General features: G+C 35.5%; 1 protein-coding gene across 6 annotated transcripts; it reads left to right on the forward strand.

The window, feature by feature from the left end:
- The first annotated feature begins 62 nt into the window (after positions 1 to 62).
- On the forward strand, positions 63 to 23,534 carry si:ch73-170d6.2. 6 transcript variants are annotated; one of them, XM_073948335.1, is made up of 6 exons: positions 63 to 141; positions 3,964 to 4,029; positions 6,669 to 6,725; positions 11,032 to 11,607; positions 21,377 to 22,548; positions 22,732 to 23,534. In XM_073948335.1, coding segments are annotated over exons 3-6 (2,241 nt in total). In that variant the 5' UTR covers positions 63 to 141; positions 3,964 to 4,029; positions 6,669 to 6,724; the 3' UTR covers positions 23,224 to 23,534. The 6 variants fall into 6 exon arrangements, with proteins under 6 accessions (XP_073804436.1, XP_003201532.2, XP_073804437.1 ...); XM_003201484.6 differs by having other exon boundaries at positions 21,377 to 23,534; XM_073948336.1 differs by lacking the exons at positions 63 to 141; positions 3,964 to 4,029; positions 6,669 to 6,725; positions 11,032 to 11,607 and adding exons at positions 16,101 to 16,266; positions 16,938 to 17,048; positions 17,884 to 18,042; positions 18,233 to 18,989 and having other exon boundaries at positions 20,342 to 23,534.
- Positions 23,535 to 25,137: the final 1,603 nt, after the last annotated feature.

Genomic DNA, 25,137 nt, shown 5'->3' on the forward strand with positions numbered 1-25,137 from the left:
CCAATCACAGCCGTCTCCAGTCAGAGCCACGGATGATCTGCCGTCAAACTGCAGGTGAAACTGAAGATTGAATGTTAATTAGTTCAGGTGCGACGCCGATTCAGGTGGCTGTGTACCAAAGGTTACAATTCTTAATCATCGGTGAGTACAAGGATGATTTTTTTTCTGATAATTTCTGTGATGTTTTCATGTATGTCTACATTAGAAGTTTGTTTATATTTGGTAAGTTTTACATTTAATCTCGGTCTGGATTTACAGTTTAGCGAGCGTCGTGTTTGACAGGTTTTTCTGGTTTGTTTACTTGGTTCTTTATGTCTGTGTTTCTGAAGTGTTTTAAATGTTCTTTAAAGCCTAAACAAATCACTGTCATAGTTTAATACTGTTATAAATGAGTAAATAAAATGATAATCTGACATTACATAAAGGATCAGTGAATGTCCACTAAGAATTTTTAATTTTCCCCAATGACAGATAGAGGTAAAGTTGGTTTTATATTGGCACATTCAGATTTTCCCCTTAATAATATAATTTCATAAAAGTATTATTTGCAAACTAAACAGTAAAATCATATTAGCAGCCGGCTATCAAAGTACAACATTGTTCACAGTTAAATAAACAGTGTTAATGTTGTTTTCAAGTCACACTTGCATGCTAATTCCAATCAAATATTCAAATTAACATGGTAAACAATATAGAGACTTCTAAATGAACGAATGTGAGAATATAAAACCAACTTTACCTCTATCAATGACAGTTACAGCAGCTAAAGAGAAACTCAAATGGTAAATAAAGAGACAGAAACCCAGTAAAAAATTTGTTTACTGCAATGTGTAATTTAATATTTCTGCTCCCTCTGAATTTCACTCATAATGATAAAGACAACAACGGGAAAGTCTTTCAGACGGCAAACTTTAAAATGTGTAAATATGTTAACTGTATGTGTTAACAAATTTTAAAAGTTAATTTGTGAAAAGTTTTAACGATTAATCAGTTTCTAATGAAATTAGTTCTCTCCAAAGTACTTTATTGTTTAATTAAATATCCTAAATTCAGCAGACATCGACTTTGACGGTAATTGTATTTCTATTGAAGGATTTTGAAGTGTTTTGTTCATCCTAAAATTTAAATTGGTATTAGTTTACTCATCATTCACTTGTTCACAGTCTATTTGAATTTTTTTCCTTCTGTTGAACATAAAAATAGTGGTAAAGTTGGTTTTATATTTGCACATTCGGACTTTAGCTTTAATAATATAATTTCATAAAAGTATTATTTGCAAACTCTAAATACTGAAATCATATTAGCAGCAAATGAATATCAAAGTACAACATTGTTCAGTCAAATAAACAGTGCTAATGTTGTTTTCAAGCCACACTTGCATGCTAATTCTGATCAAATATTCAAAGTAACATGGTAAACAATATAGAGACTTCTAAATGAACGAATGTGCGAATATAAAACCAACTTTACCTCTATAACATAAAATAAGTTATTTTGAAGAATGCTGGCACACACTAAAATCATAATATTTTTTATTTCCTACTGTGGAAAACTATGGGTGCCATCAGTCAGCTTTCTTCAAAATATCTAATTTTGTGTTCAACAGAAATAAGAAATTAAGAGGTTTTGACAAGTGATGGATAAAAAAAAAATCAATAAAATAAAAAGGATTTAAATTTTTTGGTGAACTATCCGCTTAAGCAACCACCCTTTACATTACTGAATGTAAAAAAAACACTGTGTAACTTTCAGACTGTGATATCTTTCAAAAAAATCCATTCAAAAAGCTCTTCCGTGTTTATACCCGTTTGTGTTAGTTTCTGAGCTCAATCAAGGAAATAAACCAGAAAAAAATTCCATGTCAAAGAATGCTGCACGTCTTCCCCGCCCTCATTTTATGTAACCAAAAGTAGTTGAAGTTTGTTTTAACAATAAAAGTCATTTCAAACTCCTGAAATAATCTTCAAATAAACTTTATTTTTGGCTTTATATTGTTTAATATCTTATATATTGTTTTGTTCATTCTCTATTTTCGCATGAAATAAATCAAGCTCTAACTTGTATTACTAACATAGGTGTGTTATGTATTTCAGCCTGAGGGTTTTTCACTGTAAGTTGTTTATTTCCTTCATTTTTTTTTCCTTCCCTCAGCAAGTTACACAATACAACTGCAGATACAACAGGTTAATGTACCTATAAGAAGGGCCAGACAGAATCTGTGGACATTATTTTTGTTATTTCTGTGCAGAATTTTGTTAATCTGCGGGATTATGTGGAATGATTTTTGGCAGTATCATAACTGAAACCTTAATATATGAACTAAAAGTAATACCGTTTTAACTTGTATTTATTGTTTAAAATGCAAATCCAATAAGATCCACTTTATTTGGTAAACAAAGCAAATCTCTGGTATAATATCTCTATTAAAAGACAAGAAAAATTACTTTACAAACCGCATTATGAATGAATCATATAAATATTTAAAAAAATATAATTTGAAACCGAATAAATCTAAATGTACACACATTTACACAAGTAAATAAACAGAATTAATGAATTAATTAAAAACAGTAAAATTATAAAAACAAACAAAAACGTGCACATTAACATCACAGTTGTAGGAACACAATGTTAGAGATGACGTTTCAGTGCATGGGTGTGTTTTTGCATTAATGATGACTTTACCTGATCCAGGATTGTCATGGCAACAGGTCTGTTAATGCAGTGTTTCTCAACCATGTCGCTGGTTTGGGATGTCTGCATGTTTGGGATGTCTCCGGTTTTTCGGTCTCTGCTAATGAGCTGATGATCTGAATCAGGTGTGTTTGATTAAGGAGACTTTGAAATTTTGCAGAGCTGGTGGTCCTCCAGGAACGTGGTTGAGAAACAGTGTGTTAGTGCGACCCCATCTGGTAGTAGTTAATTTTATATACACAGAATTAGACTAATTTCAATTGAAGGTGATAATTAAAATGTTGGCAGAAGCTGCTGATATGTTCTTACAAGAGTATTTGATTAAACCTATGAAAATAGCTTTATTGTAAAATTATTTGTAAAAATCTGAATTTTTACATATAATTTAAAACTGTTATTATCATACACTCTGATAAAAAAAGGTACAAAACCTGTCAAAGGGGTTCAAAGAGAGCACTTTTGTGACTAATATACACATTTTAGGTCCTAATGCAGTATATACTGTACTATAAGATGCTTATACGAACCTCTTAGATACAAACACAAACTTTGAAAATGTACCACCCCAGCTTTAGTACAATTTCTGAGAGTGTATGATAATAGATGTGGCCAGTTTTCATTTCGATTTTAAAATAAATATTTCTGTGAATAAAACAATTCGAGACAGAGAAAATAAATCAATATGTCATCCTGGTAGACATCTGTGAACTGGTCAACCATGTCTCTCAGCACAGCATAGATCTGTGTTCATTGGCCAAACCCAAGCACTTTGGGTCTCTTGAAGAATGTTTTTTTTTTTTTCTAATTGAATTTTAGAATCAGTGCATCAATATGCAGTTATTTTTAAAATAAGAATCTTTTTTTTTTTGTAATGCCTGTCTGTACCAATAAAGGTTAATCTTGACTATTTTTTTTCATATGGATCACAACCCATGGTTCGGAACACACATGACCTGCGTTTTTTTTTATTTATATATATATATATATATATATATATATATATATATATATATATATATAATTTTTTTTTTTTTTTTTTTTTTTTTTACTTGTGGGTATAATCCTAAATATGTAACAATCACAAGAGAGATCGCCCCTCGGGTCATTTAAATCACATGTATGAAAGCATTTAGGTTTTCATGTAAAATATACTGATGATGGAAGAATTTGTAGTGGGTTATTGGAGATGCATCAGCATCATCTATTGGGCAAATGTCTAAAGTGGAAATCTAACATGCATTGAAATGATTTCATGTCATCAAACTACAGGAAAATGAACATCAACAGAAGATCAACTGGAGACTAAAGGAGGAGACAGGAGACTGTCCACGAGAGGTGATATCTATCTATCTATCTATCTATCTATCTATCTATCTATCTATCTATCTACAATATTTCACAAAAGTGAGCACACCCCTCACATTTATGCAAATATTTATTTATATTTTTTCATAGGACAACACTGCAGAAATGACTCTTTGACACAATGAAAAGTAGTTTAAAGTTTGTATAGTAGTGTAAATGTATTGTCCTCTCAAAATAACTAAAAATGCAGCCAATAATAGCTGATCCCCTGGCAACAAAAGTGAGTACACCCTTAAGCGAACAAGTGAAATGTGAGTATTTTGTGTGGCTGCCATCATTTTTCAGCACAGCTTTAATTCTCTTGGGCATGGAGTTGACCAGAGCTTCACAGGTTGCCACTGGAATCCTCTTCTACTCTTTCATCACAACATCATGGAGTTGGTGGACAGTTGACACCTTGTGCTCCTCCACCTTCCTTTTTAGGATGCCCCAGGAGGCCAAATAGGCTATCAGACCACGGGACATGGTTCTAGTAATCCTGGTCCTTTGCATGTCTGCAGCAAATTGTTTGCGAGCTTTCTTGTGCATTATCTTTAGAAGAGGCTTCCTTCTAAGACGACAACCACGCAGACCAATGTTCAGCGTATGGTCTAAGCACTGACAGGCTGATCTCCCATCCCTTCAATGTCTGCCGCAATGCTGGAAGCACTCATCCGTCTATTTTTCAAAGACAGTCTTTGGATGTGACACTGAGAACGTGCACTCACCTTCTTTTGCAGACCATGGCAAAGACAGAAGAACCTGTCCTCTTAAAGTGCTGGATAATCTTGGTATCTGTGCTGAAGCACAGAGAGTAGGCTATCTTCATAAAGCCTCGGCCATCTTTAAGCAAAGCAGCATTTTGTTTTTTTCAGAGTTGTTTGCCATGAGGTGCCATGTTGAACTTTCAGTGGCCTGGTTCAGAGAGTGGAAGAGCTTACCAAATTTAACTCATCTGCGACAGTGTAACACTAATGACTCCCGTGACACAGGGGAAGGAAAGTGACTAATTGTGCTCAATTTGTACATTTTCGCATTAGGGTGTACTCGCTTTTGTTGCCAGGGGTTCAGCTATTATTGGCTGTATGTTTAGTTATTCTGAGGGGGACAATAAATGTACACTGCTATACACACTTTACACTGACTACTTTTCATTGTGTCAGACAGTCATTTCTGCAGTATTGTCCTATGAAAAGAAATAAATAAAAGAATATTTGCAGAAATGTGAGATCTATCTATCTATCTATCTATCTATCTATCTATCTATCTATCTATCTATCTATCTATCTATCAACTGTTTTAATCCATTCATCCATCTACATTTAATAAATAAAATACTTTTTTTTTTTAAATCTTGTTTTTGCCAATTTGCTTAACAACCAAATCACCAATTAGAATCTCTGGGATCATGTGACATGGTCAGCTACCGAACATAAGTACACTACTACACCCATTTAAATGTAAAATAAAACAATATAAAGTGCACATTTCATAGACGGACACAAATAATCTGATATATAACCTAGTACTTAAAGTAACAATCAAAATACGTTTAAGTTATTTACTATACTATATAAATTGAAGTAACCATGGACTAGCATAAAAGCTCTAAGCTTATTTACATTTTTTTTTAATTTTTTTCACTTTGGTGCAACACTAATTGTTTTGAGAAATGCATGACCTGTTGTGCAAATGTAAATAGTCATTTATGCACATCATAGTAGCAGTTTCTCATTCCTTCCAACACATTGGAAATGCTTTTGGACGTGCATCAATCACTTTCATATAACTCTCTGCTATTTATAACATTATCATCTGCTTATGTTATGTCAGTCAAAATAAACCAAACCTGTGAATGCTGAATAGTCATTCCCTATAAAACTAATAGTCCTTACTTCATTACTTGAGTCGTTACATACAAAAATGTTGAACTAGTTGTCAAAATCTGTCAAGCAAATTTAATTTAAAAAAAGTAATATTTTTTTTCCTGAAAATATCTTTATTGTGTTAATGTGTTTATTCTTTTGCACAATGCTGTAAATAAATTAGAACTGCAAAGAGCAAATGCAGTAAACATGTGAAACGTACATATTCAGTGTCTTGTACTCGGATACCTTACTAAATGCAGTGATGTCTAAATGGCTGTACAAATAGTATTGCAGTATTGAGCATTTTCAGGGAGTGTCACCAAAATCTGCACTGAAAAAAATGAACAGAGTAAACTGACGTAATGAAAACATGACCAAGCCATTTGACAACAAGCCATCTTGTTTATAAACAATGGTGTCATGACTTCTCATCTTGATGACACTGACACTTTCATTGACATCAATACTTGCTTTTGTGAAATGAGCAATCCATTTTGAGCAAGTGACACACTTTTGCAGGTTATCAACTAGGTTTTGCAGTTTGTACTAATTGTTTTGACAAATGCATTAACTGTTGTACAAATGTAAGGTGTTGTGAGAAATGCACCACAGCCACTGAGGAAAAACTGTAACACTGTGATGTTTTGTTCCCTTTTTCTGAGGCAATGATCCACCAGCAACCACTGATCACAGAACAACAGATAAAAAGGGTTTCGCTATACATATAAGTCTTGATAATTTGAAATGCTTTTGTTTCCGCAGCTGTTTTGCGTGATCCTGCTGTCAGGAGAAGAAACAGCAAGGAAAATGTCCCAAACAGTAAGCCTTAATATATAATATCTTATCTGATTATCATACAGTCTGTCTGGAATGACATGAAAAAACAAACAAATTGAATCCTGAAACTCAAACTCAAAAAAGATGCTTCAAAAACTGACCTGCAAAGCCATAGACTGGATAAAGATCAGATCAGATCTTTGTGTGTTGTCAGAGTCTTTATGCGAACAAAAACCTTGTGCAAACATTTTATAAAATGTAATAAAATAAAATAAAATTATTTCCTGTATTTCTCCTACAGTTTTAATATTTCTATGATTACTGAAAGTAGCATCAATAGCCGATCTTAAAAGTGATTCAATTGCAAAAACTGTTAAGGAGAATTATGCTTTGGTTTAATTTTGACTTGAAAGCATGTCGAACTTAATATTAAAACGCCCGCATTCACTTAATTTAAATTAAAGCTGTGCATCAACCGCTGCCCTTCATTTGCAGCCTCTAAATCACAGGTGTCAAACTCAGTTCCATAAGGGCTGCAGCTCTGCACAGTTTAGTTCCAACCCTAATTAAACACACCTGATCAAACTAATTGAGTCCTTCAGGCTTGTTTGAAACCTACAGGTAAGTGTGTTGGAGCAGGGTTGGAACTGAACTGTGCAGGGCTTCAGCCCTCCAGGAATTGAGTTTGACACCCCTGCTCTAAGTAATTTCATTCATGGTGCTGACTGACGGCCGCGCTCCGTAATGACAAACACACTGTTGCCAGATCAGCTTCTGCATACTTATTTGAAGAGCAGCAAAAGTGAACACTTTTGAATTTGAGTGCGTTTTAAACAGACTAATGCACTTAATAATATGTAAACATGTCTGTCCTGATGTGTTTTATTTTAAGCACAAACAATTTAGTCTTAAATGTAAGTGACCAAATGCTTTTATTATAGAGCTGTGCATTCTTAAAGTGACAGCTCTGTTATCAAACAAAACAGTGGATCAAGTCGGTGCTAATAGCCTAGTGGTTAGTGCATCGACACATAGCACCGAAGTGCTGGCAGCGACCCGAGTTCGATTCCCGTCTCGAGGTCCTTTGCTGATCCTTCCCCTATCTCTGCTCCCCACACTTTCCTGTCTACATTTCCACTTTCCTATCAATAAAAAGGTGAAAACCCCTAAAAAAATAATAATAAAAAACAGTGGATCAAAATAAAAGATTTGCTGCTCTTCACGAAATACTATAGTAACTTTAATCAGTATTAAATACAGTGATTAAAACAGAACAGCTCATACCATACCAAACTCTTGTCTTTCTCGGGTTACTTCTGCAAAGCAGAAATATTTCCGTCAGAAAATCAACAATGCCACCAATCCTCGCCTACTTTTTAAAACATTTTCCTCCCTCCTCTATCCTCCTCCTCCACCCGCATCCTCCACACTTACTACTGATGACTTTGCTACATTCTTTTGCACCAAAACTGCAAAAATCAGTGCTCAATTTGCTGCACCTACAACAAACACGCAAGATACACCACCAACACCACACACACTCACCTCTTTTTCTCAGCTCTCTGAGTCTGAGGTGTCCAAACTCGTGCTATCTAGCCATGCAACCACCTGTCCACTCGATCCCATTCCCTCTCATCTCTTGCAAGCCATCTCTCCTGCAGTCATACCAACACTGACTCACATAATTAACACATCTCTTGACTCTGGTTTATTCCCCACTTCATTTAAGCAGGCTAGGGTAACCCCACTGCTAAAGAAACCCAACCTGGACCATACACTACTTGAAAACTACAGACCAGTTTCCCTGCTTCCATTCATGGCCAAGATTCTGGAGAAAGTAGTGTTCAATCAAGTCCTGGACTTTCTTACTCAAAACAATCTCATGGACAACAAGCAATCCGGCTTTAAGAAAGGCCACTCAACTGAGACTGCCCTGCTCTCGGTCGTGGAGGATCTCAGACTGGCTAAAGCAGACTCTAAATCATCAGTCCTCATCTTGCTGGATTTGTCAGCTGCTTTTGACACTGTCAACCACGAGATCCTGCTATCTACGCTCGAGTCACTGGGCGTTGCGGGCACTGTTATACAATGGTTCAGATCTTACCTCTCTGACAGGTCATTCAGGGTGTCTTGGAAGGGAGAGGTGTCCAACCTACAGCATCTAAACACTGGGGTAGCACAGGGCTCTGTTCTTGGGCCACTTCTCTTCTCCATCTACACATCATCTCTAGGACCAGTCATCCAGAAACATGGATTCTCCTACCGACTCTACACCATAACTTCTCAATCCAGATGGATGGGGCAACCATTACTGCATCCAAAATGGTGAAAAGCCTTGGAGTAACGATTGATGACCAATTAAACTTCTCTGACCACATCTCTAGAACTGCTCGATCGTGCAGATTTGCACTCTATAACATCAGAAAGATCCGACCCTTCTTATCTGAACATGCAGCTCAACTCCTTGTTCAAGCTCTTGTTCTCTCCAAACTGGATTACTGCAACTCTCTACTAGCAGGTCTTCCAGCTGACTCTATCAAACCTCTTCAGCTGCTTCAAAACGCAGCAGCACGAGTGGTCTTTAATGAACCTAAACGAGCACATGTCACTCCGCTACTCATCTATTTGCACTGGCTGCCAGTTGCTGCTCACATCAAATTCAAAGCTCTGATGTTTGCCTACAAAGTGACTTCTGGCTTTGCTCCTTATCTGCTCTCACTTCTGCAGATCTATGTGCCCTCCAGAAACTTGCATTCTGTGAATGAACGTCGCCTTGTGGTTCCATCCCAAAGAGGGAAGAAATCACTTTCCCGAACTTTCGTGTTCAATCTACCCAGTTGGTAGAATGAACTCCCTAACTGCATCAGAACAGCAGAGTCACTCGCTGTCTTCAAGAAACAACTAAAAACTCAACTATTTAGTCTCCACTTTCCTTCCGAATCTGCAATTGCCTCTCTAGCTATACCACAAACTGTACAAACTGTAAAAAAAAATTAAAAAAAACTTTAATTTCTAATGCTTTCCATCTTAGACTTTACACACCAGAAACTTGTCTACAGCACTTATTCATTGTTGCTCTTATAGTTGTGTAAATTGCTTCCTTGTCCTCATTTGTAAATCGCTTTGGATAAAAGCGTCTGCTAAATGTCAACAAAGATTTTATTACTTGATTTAATTTTTCGGTTTAGGCCATTAATTTTTAATCCCGATTTTTAAACCTTTATTCTACTTTTCTACTATTTCTCGTTCAGTTGTTCCCTCACTCACTCATATAATCAACACATTTGTTCACACTGGCTTATTTCTGTCAGCTTTTATACAGGCTCAGATAACCTCATCAGCTGAACAGGACAGACCACATTGTTTGAACAGATGAACTTGATCTCGCAGATTTGCCTTACACAACATAACAAAGATTAGACCCCTCCTATTGTGACATTCTTTATCAAGTCACTATTATGTTTTTTTTTCTTTCTTATTTCTATATGTATATATCTTTTTGACTTGATGATTACAGTCTGGTATGTTTGATGGGGGTTGAAACTGAAATATACGGGATGGAGAGCTCCAGGAGCAAGGTTATTGATTCTTGCAATAAACGGCCCAGAGAGACAACCAAATTTAAAGGGTAATCAAGCCGTAATCAGGGCAGGAAAAACAGTCATACACATTACAAACTCATGAATGAGATCTTTTAGTAAGGCATGAAACTGATAACTCTTGCAAAGCCTGTTTGGAAAAGCAAATGCAAAACAAGAATTTACTTCAGACTGTAGCAGAGGAACGGCACACAGACAGTATTCATTTAAAGACACCTTTGTTTTTTTTTGCTTGTTTTCCAATGCTCGTATTCAAGAAATTAGATCAGGGGTTTCCAAACTTGTCTCTGGAGGGCCAATGTCCTGAAGAGTTTAGCTCCAACCCTAATCAAACACACAGGATCAAGCTAATTAAGATCTTAGTAAATCAGTCCAAAGACATGTGGTATAAGTGAATTGATTAATCCAAATTGGCACCGTATGTTAGCATTTAGTTCTAGGCTTCCAACGCACAACATATGCCGTCAGTTAGCGTCTATTACACTGTGGCAACTTCCAATAATTAAATCATGGGCCAGAGAACTAATTCAGGGGAGCTCTCCAGACCTACCTGATCTCAGACTCCCATCTCACCCTAAGAAATGAAAGGGAGCCCCGGCCCTGAGGATCTTCTGAGCTCAGGGCTCTTTCCTGGGACAGCATGCCAAACACACCTTATCAATCATCAACTAAGTGTGAAATCTTGAATATTTACTTTCCACATTACATTATGATCTATTGTAAAATTATATGTGCTTTTTGTGTTTCAGTGAGTGATCTGAGGATTGTTCTTCTGGGTAACAGTCTTTCAGAAACCAGCAGTGTGGGAAACTTCATCTTAGGAAGAGCAGTGTTTGATACTGAAGCTCCTTCATTTTATTTAGAGCAGTACTGTGAAAGAGTCAGAGGAAAACAAATGATGATCATCAACACTCCTTACCTGCTCAACCCAGATCTCTCACTACGTCAAATCGCACAAGGAGTAAGAGAGTTTGTTTTTCTGTCTGCTCCAGGACCTCATGTGATCGTTCTGGTCCTCAATCACGATGAGTGTTCGAGAGAAGAAGCTGTATGTGTGGAGTTAGTGCTCAACTCTCTCTCTGATCGTGTGTTTGAACACACAATGGTGCTCACGACACAAGAGCCAAAAAGAGTTGAACTGAATGAAGTCAATGATGTTGTAAAGGAAATTATCCAGAAGTGCTTTAACAGACACTACAGATGGGGGAAAAACAGCACATCTGCTGATCTGATAGCAACATTTCAGGAAATTGTTCAAAGGAATGATGGACATCGATTGTTTTGTTACAAATATTTGCATTCTACTGCAGAAGCCACAGAACAAGGTGAGTGAACAAAATGGGTATGTTTTAAGGGTGAATGAAAGTGAAAGGGATGGTTAACAGTATAATAACAAATGTAATTGCAGAAATAAATTACATGAAGGCATTAAATCAAACATAAGTACAGTGTAAAAGCATATATTTACACTAAGTAAATTGTAACAAATAATTGATTTCAGCATTAGTACGTGTAAGTGGAACCATGTAAAACTGATAATAATGTTTTAAACTATGAAAGGGAATCAAAAGTAATTTGAACATGGCCCTCATTTAAATACAAATTTATTACTTTGCATATTTAAACACAGATAAACCTCCACATGTGTACATACAATTCAGAGCAAAATCTCCAATGTTTTTTTAGACAACAAGTAAACAAAGGTTAGACATAACAACCATGTCTAGAGAGAGTTTTCTTACAGCAGAATCACAAAACTGTATAAACTTTAACAACAGTACGATTAAAATAACATCTGTCCTGGTCACTCATCTACAGTGCAGTCCACCTCAGAGGTCCCAATAGCCGCATTCCCACTATCGCACCTAAAGCGAGCGTGCCAGGGCCAGTCGTGTTTCCACTGTCACTTCCAGAGGCAGATAGGGCCAAAGCGGAGCTTTCTCTGGGCCAGCGGCCGGCCTTTTTCAGCCCGCCGAATACCTTGGGCCAAAGAGGGCCAGCTGGGGTTTTGGGGCGGAGTGAGAGATGGACTTTGCCCGAGTCTGGTAAAGATGACTTGCAAGCATTACACTAGTTTTCCAGTCGCACATGAGTACATGCGGCAAACAAATAAATAAATTGGGGAAAGAAAACGGATAGCTGGTCAGTTTAATATACCCCTATTTATTTAATGAAACACCTTATAGGCTAAGGGTTTTGCTTATGATCACTCTTATGTTTCCCTTTTAAATGTAAGGCTGTTGCATAAAATAATAACATTTAAATTTATAAGTGACTTTTCTTTGCTGCGTCTTCCTTGATGTTTCAATAACGCATAATAACCTTTTACACCATATTAAAGACACAGCAGACAGTAAAGGTTGTCGAGAGTTTTTGTCAAGTTTAAAAGGTGTTTTTAAAAGGTTTGTGCGTGATATGTGCACATTTAGAAGCCTGTATGTGAGTGTGAGACTGGGCAAAAGAGCACTCGCTTCACAGCTCTATTGATGCTGCTAGCACGTTTTTTATTTTTGTTATTTAATTTGTTTATAATACAAAATATGAATCTAACAGAAAGACATAAAACTTTACCAATTACATGTTCACTTTTGTAGACTCTAAACAAAAGTGTCATATCTTGATAAAATAGCCTAAGCTATATTGAAATAATTTAAAGAATAACAAAAATCTGATATAATAATCACATTTAATAAATAAACTAATATAAAACAAACAAAAGCTAGCTAGAACAATGTCCGTATATACAATCCATAAATCAAACAGTTTTAAAGATATTTTAAACTTTCATTTACAAAGGCCTGTCTGGAAAAAAAGATTTTAGATATTTTCTAAAAACAATAAACACCGGAGGAGATTTAAAATATTATTTATAAAGTATTTGGATACGATGATATTAATCAAATCGTGCAAACAGAGCAATTATGGGTGATTGAAAGCAGAAACAGCCTTCTTTTCTGTCATCCAGTCCTGGGCAGTGCTGCTTTACAAACGGATTGGAGAAAACTGCAAATACAAAAATGTGTTCTGTGTCCTCAAACAAGGAAAGTGGCGAGACAGTTTGTCAACGAGTGAACAAATATAATGAATTGAAATACACAGGCCTGTGCGTGTAGACATATAATGTACTGCAGTACAGTAACGTGTCGTCTGTTTGGGTTGTCTTCAGTTTAATGGTTTCATGATGATGCGATGCTTTATTTGCCTGATTCCCACTGAAGTGGGCGGGTTGTGTGAGGTTTGATTCAGGCGACGTTCTGGGGGTGGGGTTTGCGCGATGCGCTGCAACCTACTAGCCCGACAGTGGAAACACTACATGATTTCGGCCTCACTGCTCAACCTCTCTGGTGATTGGCCTGGCATGGCCTGATAAAACCCCTGGCTCGCACTGGCCCGACAGTGGAAATGCGGCTATTGACCTCTTGGCTCGGCCTGAAGGTCCTGAGAAAACAAAAACTTCACATACAGAAAAAGCAGTGGCATGCATATACTTACAGTTTTACTTAGTGAGACAATAATTACTGAATAAGGTCATTATTAACCTTTTTTCATTGTTAAAATGACTTCAGAGATTTAATTATTAATAACAAAGCCATAAAATGGATATATGCCTGTACATCCTGAAATGGTTATCAGTCAAAACAGAATATACAGTTTCTGTTCGGTTCTGTGTTCTGCTGTTTCAACTGCTACTTAAAATAGCTAAACGTCTGAAAAGATGATAGTTTTAATGTTTGGAAGTTAACCGTGCTATTTTTTTGCTTTTGTGAGCATTTGGTTAAAGCAGTGTTTGCACTTTGACACGGCAAACATCACATCAACAAATTTCTGCTTTTGTGCGGTTAAAGAGGAACAATTACATTCAGCCTCTTCGTTCATTATGTTTATCATAAACAAATAGGCCTAATTCTAGCTCTAGCCTAGTCGTCCTGTAAGCTGATTACTAATCAAGAACATGTGAATGATTTTTATAAAGAATGTCTTATGACTTTAATAACTAAATTTAATAATGTATAATAATAGATTAAAGGTTCATTTACAGCCCTGTGTGTTAAAATGATGGATAATGAGAAACAAATTTAACACGTATTAATCAATAAAATAAAACCATTACATTCAATAATAGTCTGTACCAAATGAAGAACACATCATTTAGTGGGCTTTTACTTATATTTAAGTATTTTTTTATCTAACCCAGGTGAAAAAGAAGTGCTCTTAAATATATTACAAATGTACTTGAAATGTAGATAGTATGTTTAAAGCACAATTAGCACAAAAACCATACTTGCTTAAAGTGCATTCTAAATGTGTTGGTTTGCATTTTAATGTATTTATTATAAAGTATACTACAATTACATTGGTAGAAGATATATTTAATTGCACTTTTTAAAAATACGCTAGAAGTCAAGTATACTATTTATGCATTTTAATGTATTTACAGAGAACACACTAATTTTATTCTTTCTTAAAGTATGTTTTATGTGTACTTTGTATAAGAACATTGTGAAATGGTGCCAATTTGAGTGTGTTTAAGGTATATGCATGTTTTTTTAAATTGTTTTAGACATAATGAAACATTTTTTTAAATAATGCAAGTGAGCATGTGCTTCAGCCTGTATTTCAAAATATGTATGGTTTTTTTTTAAATATATTTTGTAAAGTCTAATAATTCACTCAAACCATGAATATAACGTATTTTTCTAAAATGAAGATATATTTAAGTATTTAAGATATTTGGTCAAGTTTATTAAGTCAAACCTACATGCATTATAAAAGTAAAATATGAAAATGTAGCACTTCTTAATAACTACAATATATATGTAGTTATGTGTATACTTGGAAAATTAAATAACCTTTTTTTGCACTACAAATATATTTACATTGCTCAAAAATATGTTTGCCAAAAATACTCTTAAAGCAATATAATTTCATAATATTACACCTTTCAATACTTCGTAGAGCATCACTATACAGTCAGTTTAAAATAATCCACTTTTAAAACCCAGATTTACATAAGGTACACCTATAACAAAACAAATTACAAAAAAATAAAACAACTGATAAAAGTTTCAGTTACATACGTCCCTGCTGAAAAATCCAGCTTAAACCAGCCTAGGCTGGTTGGCTGGTTTTGACCAGGCTGGTTTTAGAGGGGTTTTGGCCATTTCCTGGCTGGTTTCCAGCCATTTCCAGTCTGGTCTTAGCTGGTCAGGCCTGAAAATGACCAGCTAAAACCAGCTTGACCAGCCTGGTTTAAGCTGGACATAGCTGGTTTTGGCTGGGCTCCCAGCCTGGCTAAGCTGGTCAAGCTGGTTTTAGCTGGTCATCTCCCAGCCTGAGCAGCTAAGACTAGGCTGGAAATGGCCAAAACCCCTCTAAAACCAGCCTGGTCAACCAGCTAAAACCAGCCAACCTGCCTAGGCTGGTTTAAGCTGTTTTTTTCAGCAGGGGCATATGTCATAAACATCCATAATTAAAAGCTCAATGGCTAAAATAAAATATAAAAAATCATTCCACAAAAGGATGTACATTTGCAAATCACTAGTTAAAGCATTTTGAATAAATCACTTCAGTCTCTTTCGATATTATGAGGCAGAAGTATGTGACATACATTTTCTCTGTAAGGTCTACCAGAATGTTGCGTTTAATTCTGTTTGACCAATCAGAGCCAAGCTTTTCAAATCGAAACATAAAATTGTCCAATCCCACGCAGCCATAGAAAGGTAAGCTTATTGAGCGCGAGCAACAAGTTCATATTTGGCGATAACAGGAGGCAGATCGTTTCCGAGGTTTCCGAAATTTTTATTGTTTTATTTCCCAGACTCAAATCTTGTAAAGGTAGACAACACCGATATAATTACACGAAAACATTGACGACAAGGAAAACCTGGTCAGATCGCGCGAACAACTGGACTGTGAAGAGGATTACGTTAGTCAAAGCAGGCACGGGGAACAAAATAAACTGGCAGCGAAAATACTTCTTGGTGGTAAGTTTATTCTTAAGTTAACTAACTTATGTTGTTCACTTTGGCTTTAGAAAATATTTTTCAACGTGGATAGTACATAAGTGTGTTTTCCCTTCAGTATAACGATGGTTACTCAATAAGGAACAACTTTTCCAACGTATTTGCAGACTAAACGATGGTTAACGTTATTACAGTGTGCTGACCTTGTAACGTGCTTGTGATTCGATCTAATACAGTATAATGAATAGCTCACTCCAAACAAATTCTGGATAAACATTCAATATAGACAGCTGTTTTAATGGATACAATATTAAATTATAAAAAGCTGATTAATAGAATTTCATTTTCTTTTCTTTTTGCAAACTAATTCAATGTGTTTTTTTTACTAGTGTATATTACTATATGAACTTCTAACTTCTCCTTATCATTAACTTCCATTGTTTGGACAAATTTATAGTATGAATATAATAAATATATCTACTTATAAGCATTGTGCTTATAAGAATGATTTACTGTGTGTGTGTGTGTGTGTGTGTGTGTGTGTGTGTGTATACATACATACATATATAACAGAATCCTTATTTTACTACTTTTTAATTTTTAATAAAACCTATTGTATGTTGGTTTATTTTCATACAATTTAAACTGACAACTGTACTGCTTTTCTTTGATTTATTTATGTCTAACTGCAGATGTGTACAAAGATTTAATTGTGAAAAAGGGATGATTTCAAGAAGAGAGAAGACATACGGATGACCAGTAAAGGAACAAAGCAAAAAAATAAATAAAAAATGGCTGTTAAGGTATGTGATGATCTTACTATTCCAGATTGCTGTACTGCAGTGGTGGAAAGAGTACTAAAAACATACTGTGCAAGAAAAAAATTATCTGTTGTAAATACTACTAAGTTATAAGTAAAAAGCAGCACTTTTAAAAGTATTAATAGTGCTGTATTACACTGTGAAATATACTCCACCTTATACACTGCAGATTAAAAATGTAGCTTACGTCAGTGCAATTTTCTTTCTCAGTGTAAGGAATTTAATTAGTTGCCATTCTATACATTTAAAATGTGAGAATATAATGTGAGAACACATATATAATATATAATAAGCTGACTGAAAGCAGGTAAATGCATTTCTTGCTGTTAGCTGTGTTAATATGTATATATGTTAATACTTATTATGCACTTTGATCTCTGACTAACAAGTTACCAGTGTCCAGTAGGTGGCACTTCAAAACAAGCTTCTGCAGCACTGATTGAATAGATTCAATTTAGTTATTAAGGCCATTTTTTTTTTATTTCATTTGTTGATTTGGACAATTTTAATAATTTTTACTGTAAATGCTTCAGGACTGATTACTGTATTACTCTAGCCAATTACTATAGACAAGAAAAGTAGTGACAGGTAAAAAGTTGCAGGAGTTACGAGTAAAAGTACAGATACAGGTTATAAACATTTACTTAAATAAAAGCCTAATTAAAAAATAAATAAATAAATAAAGTACAATTATAAAAAAAACTACTTAATTACAGTAAATCTGAGTATTTGTAATAGTCACTAAAAACCACACTGAAATTTTTCATTTTTGGATGGTCAGGAATGGTGTTAAATGTTTATTATGTAAATGTTTTAGGTTGCAAGTACTTCTCAAAGTTCAGCTACGTTTGCAATGGGGAAACAACTTAAAAGAGACCTCAAGAAGCGATACAAAGAAAAAAAAATAAGCTCCTGTAATCTGAGATTGACTTGTTTCAAAACACAGAGTTGAGAAGATCAAGGAAAATAACCGCAAGTAATTTTTTAGTACTAAGTAATTTCAAAGGCACTTAAAAGGTTTTGGAATGTTTTGTAGTCTTGTGGAGGACTGTTGTATATAAATATTAATTTGTTAAACGTGACTGTTTCATAATACAACAGTAATATTAAAATAAAGTGGTATGGTAGAGCCTCTTCTAACCTTCTGTCTGTTTTAACAAATACAGGTGACATTGGATAGTGACAACAAGAAAATGATAGAGACAAGGTATTGGAGAACAGCCTTTCGCAGAGGAAGTCTTCCCAGAAAACCTCTGTAGAGCTTGATGACGACATAGTCAAAGCTTTGAAAGGTAACTTAAGGCCATTATGTAGATTAAAAGTAATTGTGGATCTGTAATGACAGCTATGTTACAGTAGCATGCAATTTTTATTCAAGGTTTTTTCCATCATGTTTTGCACATGAACAATGTACATATGTTTGACATTTTATATTCAGCTTTTTCCCTATAATTATGTCCTATAATTTTTCCTATAATTAAGTGCTTCTGCTAATAACCTGCAGCTTTCACAAGGTAAGTGCTATTTTAGAACAAGAAAATACATACTATATAAAAGTTTTTAAATTACAGCAATGCTTCATTAAAAATAAAGATTTAAATTTAAAAATAGAGAATACAGGGCAGCATGGTGGCTATGTGGTCTCTGTGGTTAGCACTGTCACCTCACAGCAAGAAGGTAACTGGTTTGAGTCCCAGCTAGGTCAGTTGGTTTGTTAATTTGCTGTAGCATATAAGAGTGTGTGTGAATGCAAGAGTGTATAGGGGTTTCCCAGTACTCGGTTGTAGCCGGAATTAATCATTTAATTATTACAATTTTAAAGGCCTTCCTGGAATTGTAAATTGTGTGTGCATGAGAAGAAGTTCATCTTACAGCAGTTCAAGCCTGAGTTCTAGTGAGTTTCCTTCTGCTTCATCAGAAAGGGTAAGACAAGATTTTTTCACAATATTTTTTTAAGCGGCCTTTTTGTGTATTCATGACCCCTTAAATTTAGTACAATAACATAGTTTTCACTTGTAATGTTGTATAAATAATTTTATAGTACTCTTTGACATTACAGTGTCAAAGAGGATGTATGATGTATAAGAGTGAATAAATCAAGAGTTTCACTTTTCACCCAAGAATTGGCCACATTAATTTTTGGTAAAGAAACTCTTAGGGTGCTTTCACATCTGTAGTTCGCTTCATTTGGTCCGGACCAAGGGTAATAAATGATGCATTGTTGCATTTTCTGCCGTCTTTGGTCGTTTTCACACCACACTGCTGGCTTTGGTCCGAACCAGTTGAAATGAACCAAAATGCAGTCATCTGACAAAATCCACATCTCTCATTGGCCAGATGTTGTTGAACATATTTCCTAAACTGCTTATTGATTGGTCAGAATTCACGTGCGGGAAAATGGCAATGAACTCCCTCAGGCAAACAAAACCTTCTACTCTGGTGGGACGACTGCACTGGCTGATTGTATCCCTGCTTTAGACAAACTATACATTACGAAAATAAAGTGCGGCCGCGGCTGGAAAATAGTGTTTAATGCATCACTCGTCACTTCAGGAGGAGGTGTGAATTAATTTACCTAAACTGCGACATGGTCATCTTGTGGTAATATTACCAACGATCCATCAGCTAATGTTTTCCCTCTCTCTCTCTCTCTCTCTTGGTAAAGCGCTGTCAACAAATATTTTTCCTTCATATTCCATAATGCACAGCGCATCTGCCTACGGCAGCTGGATTAGTCCAAAACGCGCAGTACTTTTTGCGGTTGGATCTGTTTTAGTACAGATCATATTCTCACCACAAACGAATCGCTCCAGGGTTGTTTGAAAGCGTACCAAGACCACCTCTTCAAGCAGGTCTCGGTATGCTTATTTGGTCCGCTTTTGGTGCGCACTCGAGTACGATTGCTGCATTCTCACCTGCTCAAACGAGCCATACCAAAAGGGAAAACGAACTCTAGTGCGATTTAGTCGAACTAAATAAGGCAGGTGTGAAAGCACCCTTAAAACTCATCTTAAGATGCACCCTTACGGGAAAATCTGGCAATGAAACCTGTAAGGACCAGTTGGACCCTCACAAGGTCAATAGGATGTTTTAGTCCTATACATGATCATTTTTTAAATGTTTTTTTTTATCGTCAAGGGAAACTGAATAAAACAAAATAATAGTATTCATTAAAATAACTTTTAGTAATTTTGTTTTACATTATTTGACAGTACATGTAATTTTTATATTAGAAAATTGTTTTTATATTTAATGATACTTTTCTCTTTCCACAGACACTGTAAAAAAAAAAACCTAAACACCATAGTGTCTGAGGTGTGATCTCTCATCGCAGAAAATGCAACAAAAAATTCCTCCACTTTAAGGATACAGTGAAGCATCAGCTCTATGTTTGGTTTAATGTGTTTTGTTTCACATGTTTTTTCCTGTTTGATTGCACTTTACTTCACACTGTTGTACTTCGTTAATTGTCAATTGAAAAAGTTGAAAATTACAGTTTTCAAGCATTCAAAATCCATGCATTTATTTGTGTTTGTAATGTACTTTTACAGCATATTTGTAATATAATTTAAATACATTTCTGAATGATGTTGTTAATTGTTGAAATAAAGTAGGTCTTGTAGTACTCTGCAAATGTATAGAAAGTATAGTAATAACACAATGTAAAATGTTTAATGTAAAGCTTAAAATATTCTTCTACTAGGCTTAAAATATACTTTAACTAGTTTTAAATTGCACTTTAGGTGTGCTTAAATTATACTTCATCACAACTTAAAGTATACTTCAACTGGGGTTATACTATACTTTAATGCACTGCAGCTGGGCTGAAAATACACTTTATCTAAACTTAAAATATACTTTAACTGTGTTTTAAATATACTTTAACTGTATTTCAAGTACATAATTTAAATGTACTTTAAATAAAATACACTTTTAAAAGTACACTTTAATTGTACTCAAAGTATGTCCATTTTAACACAACTAAGTATGTTACAACATATTTTAAGTAGCTTAAAGTTAATCTTAAGTATATATAAAGTAACAATAAATATGCTTGAAGTTGTTCCAAAATAACACACTTAATATACACTTAGTATAGTACAATTAAAGTATGATAAGTATGTCTTAAAAAGTACAACTTAAGTACACTTTCTTTTCACCTGGGAACATCTAAAGGTTATGTTCATTTTTGTAAAGACAGTTTACACCTCTGAGCTGAATATTAAACCCTGTACCCTGTGCACAGTGATTATACTAATAGATTTCAGGTTTCTTTTATTGATCAGCTTATTGTTTTCTTTTCCTCTTAGCATCACAATCAGAAAAAGGCTTTAAAAAGCTAATCGAGATCTATCAGTCTGATAACACTGACCATCGGAAAACATCAACACAATCAAGCAGCAAAACCATGGAAAGAGACTTTTACAGCCGAGAGACCTTAAATGTTGCCCATAAAATAAAGAACTACTGGAACAGTAAAATATCAGGTGGCAGCAATGAAACCCTGCTTATCTATAAACTTTACCTGAAAGAAAAATGGCAAAACATAGATGGATCCTTCAAAAGATACACATTTGGGGAAAACATCACAAAAGAGAGCAAGACTATTATGATGATCGGAGCCACTGGTGCAGGAAAAACCACTCTCATTAACAGCATGATCAACTACATACTGGGAGTGAAATGGGAAGATGATTTCCGGTTTGTGCTGATAGATGAAGGACAGCAGACATCCCCGGCTGAAAGTCAGACATCAGAGATCACTGCATATAAAATTAATCATATGGATGGTTTCCGAGTTCCATATTCTCTGACTATTGTGGACACACCAGGTCTTGGAAATACCAGAGGAATTAAACAAGACCAGAAAATCACAGCTCAGATTCGGGAGTTCTTCTCTGCCCGTGGAGGAATCGACTGCATTGATGCTGTGTGTTTTGTAGTTCAGGCTTCACTTGCCCGCCTGACACACACACAGAAATATGTCTTTGACTCCATTCTCTCCATATTTGGGAAGGACATTGCTGAAAACATCATGGTGATGGTCACCTTTGCAGACGGGAAAAAACCTCCAGTTCTGGAGCCCATCAAAGTCTCTGAGGTTCCTTGTTCTACAGATGAGTCTGGAGAGCCACTTCACTTCAAGTTTAACAACTCTGCTGTGTTTGCACACAATAATAAATCTGCAGAGGACGAAGACTCTGACTGTGAAAACTTTGACCAAATGTTCTGGAAGCTGGGATTTTCTAGTATGCACAAGTTCTTCACATCCCTCAGCAAGATAAAAACACAGAGTTTAACTCTGACACGAGAGGTCCTGAAAGAGAGAAAGCAGCTTGAGGTGCTTGTGGTAGGCCTGCAGCCGCAGATCAATGCTGCTCTGACAAAACTGGATGAAATAAAGAAGACAAGAGCTGCTCTGAAGCAACACATGCTTGAGATGGAGGCAAACAAGGATTTTGAATATGAAGTAGAAGTAACTGTCCCAAAACAGATTGAAAACCCCACTGGCTACTTCTTGACCAACTGTCAAACGTGTCACTTCACATGTCATGATACATGCACTACTGCAAATGACCGTGATAAACACAAGTGCAGTGCAATGAAAGATGGAAAGTGTCGGGTCTGTCCTGGAAAGTGTGTCTGGAATGTTCACTTCAATCAGAAATATAAATGGACTTATGTCAAAGAAAGGAAAAAGGAAACCTATCAGGATTTAAAAAAGCGATTTGAAGAAGCAAATGGAGAGGTCATGACCAAAGAAAAGATCTTTGCAGAGCTTGAATATGAGCTTGAGGTTGTCCAGAAAATTGTCACTGGACTAATTGGTGACTCTAAGAAGTCTTTGGAGCGTCTGCAGGAAATCGCCCTCAAGCCCAATCCTCTGTCCACCCCTGACTACATCGATCTGATGATTGAGTCCGAGAAACAAGAAGCCAAGCCTGGATTTACAGATCGCATTCAGTCTTTAATGGAGGTCAGGAAGAATGCAGAGACCATCAGTAAGATTCCTACAGGAGGAGCGATTGCTGATAATTTAAAAATTTATAAATTTGATTCCATTAATTCAAAGACCCTGTTCAGTCAAACAATGAAGTATGTTCAAGACAAAATCCAAAGACATTCATTCAAAGAAAAAGTGTCCAATGCTTTTTAGTAAGAGGTAACACTTTAACCCCTTATCTGCCCCTGAGATGATCAACTTTGATTAAAATTAGGGACAGCTTATTCCCGCTCATTTATGCAAAGGTATAGTACTATAATACATTACTAACTCTTAATATCATATTTATATGTATGATATCATAATTACTTATCACTTAATCATTCAGTTATTAGTTATTTAGTTACTAGTTATTAGTTATATAATTATTTTTAATAATTCATTTTTTGTAAATAATTTATTACATACTGTTGATGTCATCGATTCTACCAACACTATTTTACAAATAAATCTACTCAAAGTTCTGGAAATTGTTTCTCTGTAATTTCTATATATAAAGTGTGTTGGGAGGGAGCTGTGTTGGTTATTTTAAAACTGGAAAGTGGCAAGGTTTAAAGGGCAGAGGACATCTAATTTGCATGTGTAACAGGAGAAGATGCCACGTGAGATTTAAACTGATTCTTGAACCAGTTGAATGAGGCTTCGTATGTCACCAATTATGTCATTGCTCCAAAACGATACACTGAAAGCTTCAAGATTACTCAGCATATGCTCTGAAGCCTCACCAAAGAATAAAGCACTTATTTTAATAAGCTTGCAAATGTATTCCCAGTTCTCCGAGTTTATTTTACAGCTGATCAGTAATAATTTGTGTGTGTGGTAGTGATGGGTCGTTCATGAACGATTTGTTGATTTTGAAAGAATCTTCAATATGACTCGGGAACTACGAGTCCTCTCAGGGAGTAATTCAATCATCCGCGAGTGCGCACACTTGTGCAGGTAGTATCGTTCATTTCAAGTCTTCATCACATTTTGAGTCGTTCATCGCAGAAAGGCAGAAGTCAATCATATGTGTATGAGCCCGAAAAAGAATTGATCCGTTCACCTAATGAGTTTTTATCGGGTCTGAGTCACTCGTTCATCACGGGCTAATCATACGCGTTTAGAGCCGGAAAAATAATTGAACCGTTAATCTCTCGAGTCCTCAGGTTTGAGTAATTCTGTCACTTAAATAACGAACGACTCAAAACTTGAAAGGTGAACTGATTATCATGGCTTCTATCGGCTCAGACTGTGAACATTGGTTAAGATTATATGTGACTGTCAGTGTAACATGAACGAACCGCTGACATTTGAAGACATGAAGAGGTGAGCTGAGCAAAGAGACAACAATACCTTCATAGACAAAGAGCAGGTAAACATTGAATTAGTATTTTCTCCTTCTTATATTATTCTATTTATGACTTATTTGTCGTGCGATCAACCTTTTGGGCTAGTTGTAGATGTGTTTGGAAGCAATTCGTAACATTTTAATAACATTTTGGCAAATTGAACCAAATGAACGAAATGACTCGAAAAAAGATTTGTTCATCTTGATGAACGAGACTCAAAGATCCGAGTCAGTAGATGATCCGAACTTCCCATCACTAGTGTGTGGTTTTCCATTGTTGTTTAGACTTATAGTCAGGGTGTTTCATGTATTGTTGTCTCCACTGATGTGATATAACAAGGATTATTCAAGGTTTTATAGGATGTTTGCTATTTTTGTTTTAGTTGTGTTAGTGAGATGGAGTATGAGACAACATTGAAACAGATGTGATGTGAATAATGCAAATAATATTTCTTCAATCAGTGTCTCCTGCTTCTAATCAATTTTCTTAGTGCACTCTTATACTGACTGACCTGAGACGGATAGTTCAGTTATATGTACTCTATATTACACTGATATTACATTTCTACAGTCTATAAAAATGCTGGATTATTTGAACCCAACATTGGGTCAAATGTTAAAAAACAACTGTTGAGTTTAAAAGTATAATTTAACTTTAGCACAATAATTATTGCTGCCATTTATAATGGATGAGGAACAACAAGACACGAAAGTGCTATTGAAGTGAACTTGTTTAT

The sequence above is a fragment of the Danio rerio genome, chromosome 4 (assembly GCF_049306965.1).
Source record: "Danio rerio strain Tuebingen ecotype United States chromosome 4, GRCz12tu, whole genome shotgun sequence".
Classification (NCBI taxonomy): domain Eukaryota; kingdom Metazoa; phylum Chordata; class Actinopteri; order Cypriniformes; family Danionidae; genus Danio; species Danio rerio.